Source organism: Cryptotermes secundus, unplaced genomic scaffold, assembly GCF_002891405.2.
Source record: "Cryptotermes secundus unplaced genomic scaffold, Csec_1.0 scaffold391, whole genome shotgun sequence".
NCBI classification, from domain to species: Eukaryota; Metazoa; Arthropoda; class Insecta; order Blattodea; family Kalotermitidae; genus Cryptotermes; species Cryptotermes secundus.
The window spans coordinates 1593507-1605890 of record NW_019737394.1 but is presented as its reverse complement, the minus strand read 5'-3'; the positions used below and the strand labels follow the sequence as shown (position 1 = coordinate 1605890).

The following is a 12384-nucleotide window of genomic DNA, read 5'->3' as shown; positions in this document are numbered from 1 at the left end:
CTCTATTCAAGTAGCAGTACAATAAACAGTGCAGTACACATTGCACAAATTTTTACACATCTGCTGTATATGCTTTGTGAAATTCACTAATAGATGAATGCTAAATTCTCCCTACAGAGACCATTTTAATCCCAGACCAGTCCACAGCAGATTTATTCCAAAAGTCACTAGAGCACGTCTTCATAATAGTACTTTTGGTTGTCCACTGTTAATCATCATTCCAGCAATGCCCTCATATTCATATATCTTTGTACTTCATGTGGTATAATATTACATATAACCTTTCTCCTTTGTAACCTCACTTTTCAATGCACTTGACTGGATTAGAATACAGACTTGTGGGGAGGGGAGAATCTCAGATTTAATTCTGGACAGATTTTTTCCACATGCTTCTGACAAAATCAAAACTGTATGAATGTGGAGCATGCCTGCCCCTGCTGTGGTTTGGAATGCCTATTAACCTAATTCACATTCCCATTTCAGAAGTGGACCTTGCTAAGTGGCCAGGCAATAAATGTAATGAATTCTGTTCTGAAGAATTTCCTTTGAGATAGAAGTAATTGCATGGTTGTTATGTTTTAGAATAGCAGCAATAGTGGTGATTGCACTGTCTCGTATGCGCTATCTTGTGCGGCGGTGGCGACTTCGATGTCAGATTGGAAGCGGTGCTGGGCTGAGCAGAGGTGTAAGTGAAAGTACGGTGTTCAGCGCTCAGTCCTCTTGTCATGGTGAGTTGCAGATTTTGATTGCTGCCCATTGCAGTGTAACACCTGTTAACAAATTTATGGTTGGAAAGTGTTTCCTATTTCAGTGGCTGTCATGCTGCTCAGTAGATCTGTGTGGGAAACTGATTTTTGCGCATATCGTTTTATTCAGTAATTTATCTCTTAATAGTAATGAGTAAGTAATGACTATTGGCAGCTGACATGATGAAGAAAAAAATCATTTACTAAATTTATGCAGGTTTCTTTATCAAAGAAGTCATCTCTTGAAGTTGTGATGTATTTGAGTACTGCTTTTCAGGGCATCATTATACGTGTTAGATGGAGGTGACTGAAATTGAATGGAATTTAGTGACAAGGTATGAATCATGCCATTGGAATCCCCCATAGAGTTCCTTGATGACACTGATAAAATTATGATCAACACATAATTTTTGCAGAAAGTTCAATTAAATGTCTGATGCCGCTGTGTGGTATGAATATTCGTGCCTACAGACTCCATTGTGTTAATCTTAGATAAACATCAAGATGAAAAGTCTTTATAAAATTTTGACTGATGCATAATATTTTATCCAGCATTTAAAATACTTATGCCCATATAATTATTGCATTCCATAAAGTTGTCTGTATTGGAAACTGGCTGATTTTCAGGAATTATTTTGTTTCCAATGTAAATGAAAGTCAAAAGGTAAGAACCTATATTTAAAATTTTCTGTATAAGGGCACCAAACAAATACCTACTGTAGGTAAAACCACAGGTCTCATTTACTGATGGACATAAGAGAAATTCACACGTGTATGTTATCTGAAAGGATATAGCATAATATAGTGAATGAGTCAATGAAAGATCATGTTTTTTGTTTAATGCTTTATATGTCATGACCTGATTAGATTGAATTGGGGTACTTGCATTACAACTGCCACAGCCAAAGAGATTGCCTTGATGTTCATCACATAGTACATAGTCCATGGATTTCATGAAATGTGATATAGTGATTCATATATGTATATTACCATCTTAAAGGCAACATTCATTTTCTGTCTAGTATACATCGTATCTTACTATGACATGTTTTGGCCATATACAGCCAAATTGAGGTATGTGTGAGTCCTGCTAATTTTTTTTTCACTGTATGCTCTGTTTTTCACATGTCTATACTTCATTTTAATTATATAACATAATTTTTTAAATTATTTGTTTGAAGAAATAGTTCTTAAGAGTTCATTAAAATATATCCATTAAAATTCTGTTGCTCTGTATTTGGTGCCCCAGTGTGGATGTTATCTGTAATACGATGTAAAGAAATATATTGTGTTGTATAATATGTTACTTGTTTGTTGTTTCTTTTAATGTTATAGCTGTGGTTATAGTTGTCTGTGCATTGTTTATATTTGCATNGGGCATGTGGTAGCATAGTTAGCTGAGGCATTAGAGTCCTAATGAGATGTTCCCCCCCAATTTACTTAATCCTTCCAGCCACACTATGACCTTGGGGTTAACTCAGCCTCTAACATAAAGGAGTACCAGGAATCTTCCTGGGGACAAAAGGTGGCCAGCCTGTAGGATTGACAAACTTACCACCATCTGTGAGCTGATTATCTAGACAAAATGTGAGAGCCTCGACGTCTCACAACTCTATGGGCCTTCACAGCCGTTACAGGGATAACTTTACCTTTACCTGCAATATGTAAGATATATATGTATATATGTATTGTGTTATACATTTACTGTTTGTGTTATGTAGTTTTGTTATTTCCATATAGGTAAACATTTGTCTTATAAGTTTCCTATCCAGAATGGTCTAAGACAAGGAGATGCTTTATTGCCACTCCTTGTCAACTTTGCCTTAGAATATGCAATTAGGAACGTCCAGGGAAACCAGGTGGGACTGAAAATAAATGGGACACATCAGCTGTTGGTCTATGGCAATGATGTGAATCTACTTGGTGATAATATAGGTACCATAAAGAAAAACACATAAGCTTTAATTGACACAAGTAAGGAGGTTGGTCTAGAAGTAAACACAAAGAAAACTAAGTATAAGTTTCTGACTCATCAACAAAATGCAGGGCAAAATCATGACATCAAGATAGGAAACAGATGTTTTGAAATTGTGGTGCAGTTCAGATATTTGGGAACGGTGATAACAAATCAAAACGTGATTCAGGAGGAAATTAAGAAAAGATTGAACTCGGGTAATACTTGCTACCATTCAGTCAAGAACCTTTTGTCTTCTCGTCTGCTATCCAAAAACATAAAAATTAGAATATAAAAAACTATAATTTTGCCTGTGGTTCTGTATGGGTGTGAAACTTGGTCTCTGACATTAAGGGAGGAACATAGACTGAAGGTATTTGAGAAGAGAAAGTTGAAGAGAATATTTGGGCCGAAGAGGGATGAAGTGATAGGATGCTGGAGAAAACTGCATAATGAGGAGCTTCATAACTTGTACTCTTCTCAAAGTATAAGTAGAATGATCAAGTCAAGGAGGATGAGGTGGGCAGGTCATGTAGCATGAATGGGAGAGACAAGGAATGCGTGTAGGATATTGGTGGAAAAGCCAGAAGGAAAGAGACCACAGGGAAGACCAAGGCGTAGGTGTGTGGACAATATTGAAATGGATCTTAGAGGGATAGAATGGGATGGTATGGATTGGATTGGTCTGGCTTGGGATAGGGACCAATGGAGGGGTTTGTGAACACTGTAATGAACCTTCATGTTCCATAAAATGCTGGGAAATTCATGAGTAGCTGCAGAATTGGCCACTCCTCTAGAAGGGCTCAGCTCCATGAGTAAGTATGTTTTGTAGTTTTGTTGTACTTATATATGTTGCAGTGACTTGCCTAGATACAACTGCATACTGGGATAGTTTTATTGCTGCGCTGTCTGTGTGTGGAGATTATGCATGTTTGTCTGTGGTTTTGCTTGTTACCTATATGCAAGAAAGTGTAATATTAATGCAACTGGATGTTTAAGTAGAACATTGCGAGATAGTGATGTTCAGAGGAAAGAACAGACTTTCACATTATGTGTGCCCATGGTTATTTGAAGGTAATTTGAGAAAGTATTGTAGTTTTCTGTGAAGATGCATTCACCCAAAAGCAGCATGGGCATTTACTGGCAGGTAGTTCTCTGGCAAGGTTTGGTAGTCAAAGAGTTAACAGTGTTTGCAACTTCATAATGCCAAATGATAGAATTTGGATGGATGTGGAATGAAGTGACCATGGACTGTTTTTGGGTAATATTTCTGCATTGCTTGAGTGACTGAGGTAATTCATAAGAAACCTCATGATAGCCAGTCTCTTGCTCAAGATTTAAATACAGGGCCTCATGAGTTTGACATGTAAATACAAATAACTACACTGACATTTGATATTGTGACGTGTTGTGCAATGGTAATAGGCAGGTCAACATCCTTCCCCCCCCGCCAGCAGTGACGTGCCGAGCGGAGCCGAAGTTAGCCGAGTCCCAGCATCCTGGTAGGTATGCAACGCGAGTCAACAGTGTTGACATCATCAAGGGAAACCGCGGTCGCTAGGCAGCAGTAAACAACTCCGGACAGCGTTGCCAGCAACACGGCGCCAGGCAACAAGGGTGCCTATTACGTGGCCATGTTCTGTGTTGTCCGGAACGAGGCTACATAAGGAGCAGCGAAGGCTATTCACAGTCAGTTCCGAGAGAGTTCTCAAGGCAGCTACCTACAAGTTAGTTCCGAGTTAGCCAGCAACCAGTCAGTTGTATTCCGGCATTTGCAGTGTAATATTTGTGATACTGCCGATGGCAGTAATTGTCAGATTGTAAATTGTGTGATTGTAAGAGTGAGTGGAATAAATTCACTATAACCAACAAGGCGTGAAGTTATTTGTCGCATTATACACCCAACACGTGACAATATCAAAGCTCTTGTAAGAACTGATTGTGTGGTAGCAGAACTCAGAGGTTCAACACTGCTAATGCCAAAATCATTCTGAGATACTTCCATCCATCTCCCATCTTCACCATTTATCCCCTGAACCATGCCAAGCCCCACTGTAGACCTACGTGCTAGAAATTCCAAGGGTGCTTGAGGGTGAGTGCTGCTGTACACAGAAACTCACAATCATTCTGCAGATTACCTTCAGATGACCACAGATTCTATATCTATTGACAGAAACACTCTACGGAGTGAGCTCATGGTATGTGAAAGATTGAGACCATCTCAGTGATATCCTTCCATCTCTTTATTGGTCTTCTGCAACACATTCTTTAAAATGTTATATGGAATTAAATTCAACCTAGAGGGCAGTGTTTATTGTTTACAGTTTTTGAATAAAGTATGTCGATTTTTAATCCACTGACTGCCATAGTCGACACCACTGTCTGCTGCAGAAAAATTTGCCTTACTGCTGCAGCAGTCACTGGTGTCTGCTGTTAAACACTCAAATTTTACTGCATTCAACTGCCACATGTACTATAGGCGAGCTTATGTGTCTGCTGTGGTCTGTAGGGATCTCATGTGGTCATCGGTTCCTGGAATTTGTATGACAAATATTATGTTTTTGGACATTATCCATCATCTTATACTTATCTAAAACACTATTCTGTTTATATTTCAAAGCACGTTTCAGGGACTGGATTCTGTCTCCGTCTGCAGGTAAAACCTACTCAGTTGGGCCCAATCGATAGAGCTAGTCCCTATCTCCAAACACCTGTAGGAGCACCAAGACAGGGTATACAAGCCAAGCACAACACAAACCATCTGTGAGAGTTAAGACAAAACATTAAAAACTCTACATATGTGATGCCTTGCACCAGAGAACTGTCAAGATAGAAATCATCACTATGGTACCAACATTAGGAAAACAAATTTTCCCACTCAATCTATGCTGGATGGAGTTGTAGATTTTTACTTACAGGAATCCAGAGAGGAGAGATGTCCAAGCTGGGTTGACTCATCAGATGGCCTATCCGAGACTTGTGGGTGGATTCCTTGTATTTCCTGTATGTGGTGTCACATGGCACTTTTGCTCCCGTAATCTGCAGTAGTAGCGAACTGCACCAAGCCCATCCATGGAAGGAGTCCTACAGATTTTCTTTCTCTTCTTTTGTAGTTGGTTGCCATGAGTGTAATTGAGAATGTGGTGTGATGTTTGACCCATCTGGCAACTTCTGAGTCGCACAGATCTTCCATTCTGTTTATTATAGAGTCATCAGTGATAACAAAATAGAAATAAGATAGAAGGCATGTTATAGAATTCATATCGCAGTCTCGTTGTTGCAGTAGGCAGCATCCTTTATAAAGGTTCAGTCAGCTGCAGCTATTTTCTGTGAAAGTGGGATAAAATGAAGCAAAATCCATGAACCTTGGATGAATTTATGCTCATGCCATATTGGTCACTGGTATCCACTCTTAACGAAAAATGCCCCAAATCACTCACTTATTAATATTTCATAAGTAAAATATGCAGCAGTTATATTTACAACTAATCTAAAATGATATGCTGGTTTTTGCCTGATAAGAACCAATTTGAAAATTCGGTGTGGCAATCAGGGTGTTAAAAATTTTTATATTTTATTATCCTACTTGGTTTGTGATGTAAGTCTTATTTTGTTTCAGGTCCAAGAAGACGTGGGTCATCAACTTCTGTGATCAGTGTAGGGACTTCAGGAGCACTTCTGCAAGGGTCCCCACCTAGTAGAGATCGACCCGTGTCGCAGAGGTGGGAAACAGATTTCGTGCAGCACCGAGTGAGGTACATGTGCATTTTGTCTAATTATCTCTTTTAATAATATATCTCCTTCCCTGTTTTGTTTGTGTTCTTCATCTTGGTTACATAGGTAAAACATCTGATTGTGTTAATCAGGCTCGCAACACCTGTACTTCGGATGTGATCAATTATTAAATAATTTTGTATATTAATATAAATGTAGAATACAGCTGGAGCTCCTACGCTATGCCTGTGATGTAAATGACAGTTGAGACTGACATTTTGCTTTTGCCATTTTTGTCACGCTTGTCTTTGTTACTGCTGCTGCTCTTTTGTGACACTTTTAGTATCACCGATTACTTGGTGTCGAAAGGTAAGATGATAAATGAATGATGAATTTAAGAGGATTTGGAAGGAAGTGGTTGTGGCCTGATTGGGATACTATACTAGCACTTTCTCATAGGAACTGAGGAGTACCGTGATAACCTCATTCAGGATAGGCAGCGTGTCCTGGCTAAGATTTTTCAACTAAACACCCAAATAAGAGTCTAGAATGTTACTTCTAGACCAGTCTACATGATATTTTGCTCCGTAATTTAGTGATTTAATTCATAATAGTTGTTTCTTAGTTTTCTGTCGCAAAATGAATCTTACCCTGACAGTTCTAGAAAAAGGTATAAATTTGAGTTGCTAATGCCTACGATGAAATTGAATATTGTTACCTTAGTTCACCAGTCAGACAAAAATATTACTTGCCAAGTAGCAAGATATTTCACTAGAAACTATACATTTTCAATCGTAACACAAACATCACACTATAATTTTTGGTACTTACATTTTAGCGTGTGACCCAGGTTATTTAAGTCATTAAGCCACATTAACAGTGCCAGCTTTAGAAGTGTATTTCTAAAAACCAGACCTAGAACCTAAGCTTAGAATTTGCCTCCAACAACAAGTCCATGAGGCTGTGCTTTTGTTTCTACAGATTATCTCTGGTAGTTGATAACACTAACACTGCAGACATGACAGTAAAATTTTGAACTTGCCTGGGTCACACATTAATGTGTAAGTACTTAATTTTATACTTTAATTTTTCATGGATGAATATGTCACTGTGTTGAGCTTCTGTAATGTTGGAGACAAAGAACTAATTGGCTCATGCCCGACTTGGTATGGAGTTTATGTTTTAGAGTAATTGGAATCTGTAAAGTGGCAGAAGAAACATTAGAATTTTAAAATGTTGCATTGATTTTCTGATGCAGATTTCACATAAATTATCTCTTTTCTCTGATCATAAGGGTATCCTTATATACGAAAGAAAAGGCTTTAAACATAGAGCCTTGGTAGTTACTATAGGATTCTGACGATGGTGTATAACACACTGATATGTTGGGTTTTTGGACTTTATCCATCGTCCTGGTTTATAAGATAACAAATAAAAACACGACGTTTCGGAAACTGGATCTGTTTCCGAAACGTCGTGATTTTATTTGTTATCTTAAAAACCAGGACGATGGATAAAGTCCAAAATCCCAACATATCAGCATAGAGCCTTGGGCTTAGTAATACTTTCAGATTCATTCCCTACAAGACTATGAATGTAATTCTGAAGGCTGACATACAGTGTATCACAGCAGACAAAATTCAGTCACTCACCTAACATATATGGTATTTGTTAACAAGGTTAGTAGTACTGTTGTTATTGGCTGACTGAATTACTTTGTATGGTGTGAGGTAATGCTAGTTAAGTGATACGTTTTGGTATAGTACATGACCAGTTTTTTTTCCTTCTATTTTTTTTTTTGGTAACACTGTCTATGAAGTTTTTTTTTGTTGTAATTACAATAACATGTTTCATTCCAAGTGCTTCATATGCATTTAAGTCATACAAATACCCAGGCCTGGGTACATTGATGGGTTTTTTACAATTTTTGTTTCTGCTACCAGAGTGATAGTTTAATGGAAGTGACTGCATTTAAAATTGATTGACTCTTTGTGACTTGTGTTTGGAGATGTTGCCCACAGTTATTGTGTATTTATTTTCTATATTGTATTTGCAGGAATGCAGTTACACCCCTGAGGCCCAATGATGTGGCTGAATATGTTGACAGATTTGACGAACTCCAAAGAAGACTGGGGTTGAGTGTTATCACATTACCCCCTTGAATCCAAATAAACTTGCCAATTTACTAGTCATGTATTCAAAATATAATAGGTCTGTGTCTTTCTGGGGATGTCAGGACTATGATTCAGTGGTGAATGATCCCAAATAACATTGCATACATCAAATGTATATAGTAAAACAAGTTCATTTTAAAGTTGTAACAGTGAATGTCAAAATTTCAATAGTACTATCATTTATTATCATACGTAGTTCAATAGCAACACTTGCTGATGCATGAAGAAGTGATGTCACTAACTAATAATGTGAACTGTGTCTGATATTTGCTAAAATATGAGTTCACGTTTTATTGTATATATTTTATTTTTATGTAATGTATTTTTTATATATAACTTTTATCTCCACATATTGGTGTTATAGTGTACAAAGTGCCATCTCAGAAATAGAGCAACATGTTTAATTTACCCTTTCTCTATTCCTTTTGCATTAAATTCTTCTGATATGATTTGTGAGTACTGTCTGCACGTAAATTTGAAGTTTTGAGAACATGCCGTTCCTCAGGTAATGTAACTGTTATATAATTTGTAGCCATTCTACTTAACCAGTGATATACTTATGCTGCATTTGATGTGAGTATCTTAACTTTCTGAACAAACATTTCTTCTAAAGACAAACTTAAGTTGTTTTCTTTGTGCTGATAACAGTCTGTATGTTATCATAAACTTAGATTTCTGGAAGTTACTTCCTGGTCCATGGCATTAAGAAGGAATAAGCTCACTATAAGTGAGAGAATAAAAATTCTTCAGGGTGTTAAAAATAATTCAACTGTATCATGATTTGAAACAGCAAACCATTTTGGGCTCCATCTATCATTAAGTAACATGATGTTACAAAGAGTTGTGATTTTTGATGAGGAAGGTCAGTGTAGGGCACAAGTGAAAAAGAAGGAAACAATTGAGGCATCACCACACAAAGAACATCTGATACAGTGGTTACACCAGATGGGGTCAGAGGGTGTTCTGATCAGTGGTCCAGTGTTATGAGCATAAGAAAACAAAATATCCCTGAGGCTTAAAAATATTTTTCTTCGAAGAATGTGTGTGTGATGAAAGTGGAAGTATTAGTGAAGACGCTGTCAAACAGTTGAAAGAATTCCGGCCACTGATTAGCCTATTGTACCTGCCCCGCGTGATTATTTGGTGAATTTGGTGGAATGAAGATTGGCAGGGGAAACCAAAGTACTTGGAGAAAACCTGCCCCAGTGCCACTTTGTCCATCACAAATGCCACTTGACCAGACCTGGGATTGAACCCGCTCTGCCGCAGTGGGAAGCCAGTAACTAGACATAAGTTGGTATGAATGGGCGCCCAGAAAGGCAACCCGCCAGCCATCTTATCAGTAGCAGCTTATGACTTGTTGCATGTGGTTGATGTGTGTTACTGCAGAAAACGTGGATACTCAAGATCTTTCTGTGTTACTGCTACAGTTCTAATAATGTATTATGACCTGAGGCATCTTAGCCATATATGTATGGTGGTGTGTACGCTGCACGTTATACATAGGGACATTATTGCTACAGGCGTAGTCATATTTTATAAATGTCAGTGAAATGCATTATTATGTGCACAGTGTGTGTTTTGGGATGCACGCAGTAGCGTAGTTGGTTGAGGGGCTATGCTACAAGCTGGAAGGTCGCGGGTTCAGTTCCTGATGAGGCCACTGGATTATTTTCGATTGACCTAATCCTTCCAGCCGTACTATGGCCCTGGGGTTGACTCAGCCTCTAACAGAAATGAGTACCAGGAATTAATTAAATAATTTTCCTGGGGAGTAAAGCGCAGCTGGTGCATGAGGCTGACAACCTTACCGCCATCTTTGAGCCAATTGTCTAGATAATGTGGGACCCTCAATGTCTCACAACCCTATGGGCCTTCACGGGCTGTTACAAGGATAGCTTTACTTTTTACTTTACTTTACTTTACAGTGTGTGTTTCAGTCGACGCAACATGGTTGAGCGGATTTGATTTAAGTTCATGATGCAGCTCTGCTCCTCAATGGAATGCATGTTTTCGCAGATAACATTACAGGACTGCATGTATGAGTACCAATTATACAGTGACACTTTAATATATTTGTAAACATTGTGGATGGAATCTGCATTGCGTAAAGGGGAAGAAACGAGAATGTGCCAATCAAATTAGACCAGAATATTAAGCTGCTCAAGAAGGAGTATGGAGTGGAAGTGAGGAAAATTAATTAAATTTGAAGCGTCTGTTATCATGAGTCTGGTCAGAAAAATAGCATTCTGATTCGTTTACTTCATCATTTATAGGAGAGACTGTATCTGTTCAGTCAGATGTAATTTTCTTCTTTCACGTTTTATTATATTCCAAGCTGTTCTTATCTGATTATCTGATTTTGCTATAAACCTACATTAATGCTGCATTTTATCCTCTTTTTATAACTCTGCCGAGGTTTTTGCAGTGCACGATATATTATGCTCTCATGTTAGGATTACTACTGCAGTGCATGACATTTTTATTCCTTTGTATAATCAACTTATTTTCTTCTACCTACACTTTTATCCTGAATGGGAAAACTAGCTACAAAGACATTTAAAGAACATGAAAAGGGAGTTAAACTTAAAGTTTATATTCATATTTTTGAAGACATGTTCCCACAGTTTTTCCTCTCTAATAGATGCTGAAATTGTGCAGTGGTCTCTTTATTAATTTTTCTGGTTCTCTGTTTCAAGGGAATTAAATTTACTTTTTAATGTTATACTATCTATAAAATTATTATCAATGGTTTTTTTTACTCGTGGAATTTTGAATTCTTGTTTCAAAATTAACACATCTGTCTAATTTTTGTCTTTGGTCGTAAAGAGTTTCCTTGTACTCAGTGGCTGTTTGTTTTAATATATCATGTTTATGTCTCCATAGGTTATGAAGTGAAATTTTTGATTGTACGGATATTTTAAAGTTGCGTTCCTTAGAAATTCATTAACATCTACTGGAGCTTTGTACAAGCTTATTATGTTGTATTTTAGCGTCCTGTTGCGCTGATTCTCATCCATGATATGTATGTAATGGCCATCTTGTAGTGCACTAAATTTCACATGTCACTTCACTACATGTTTCGGCAACATTGTGCCAACCTCAGGTGCTTTATTTACGCTAAGCTATTGCCATCATGATAGCAAGCAATGCAGTAGCTTAGCATAAATAAAGCACCTGAGGATGGCACAATGTTGCCGAAACATGTAGTGAAGTGACATGTGAAATTGAGTGCACTACAAGCTTATTATAATTAGGTTATATATTTTATTTACTTAGCTATGGGAATCCTTCTGTCACACAAGTACGCTTTGAGGGAATGTGTTTACCAAGTCGTTGCCTAGTAATGGGCATACACACCACAATTTATATATATAAGTGAAAATATTGTAGCTTAGAATAATACACGCATAACATATGCACACTAACCGACACACATAACTGATTTCATAAATGGCAGTGCTGTTATTGAACTGTTTACGAAATTCCCAAAATGTGATTGCATCTAAAGATTCATTACAAGTGGGAGGAATATGATTTTTCAGTACGTGATACTATGTAGTGAGGAATGTAAGATGACTAGTGAATTGGAAATATTCCTTCATTGTTCATCCCAGGCACTGTTCCCATATTTGCCTGGAAGTGTCGAAGAAAGCCAAGAAATATCTCAGTCAGGATAGTCTGCATCCTGGCCGAGATTTGAACCTAGCATCTTTGTAATAGAAGCCCAGAATATTACCGTCAAAACAACCTGTTCAGTAAGGTTCATTTTCATGTTTGCAGGTATCCATCGCTG

The 12384-nt window shown here is 37.7% G+C and overlaps 1 protein-coding gene across 14 annotated transcripts in view; it reads left to right on the top strand.

The window, feature by feature from the left end:
- LOC111870311 (A-kinase anchor protein 9) overlaps positions 1–9037 on the top strand; it is a 193618-nt gene extending 184581 nt beyond the window's left edge. For all 14 annotated transcript variants that reach the window (XM_033753790.1, XM_033753798.1, XM_033753802.1 and 11 more), the window contains 3 exons: positions 583–728; positions 6320–6455; positions 8471–9037. In XM_033753790.1, the coding sequence (XP_033609681.1) occupies positions 583–728; positions 6320–6455; positions 8471–8576 (388 nt within the window). In that variant the 3' untranslated portion in view covers positions 8577–9037. The remainder of the gene's footprint in view (positions 1–582; positions 729–6319; positions 6456–8470) is intronic.
- Positions 9038–12384: the final 3347 nt, after the last annotated feature.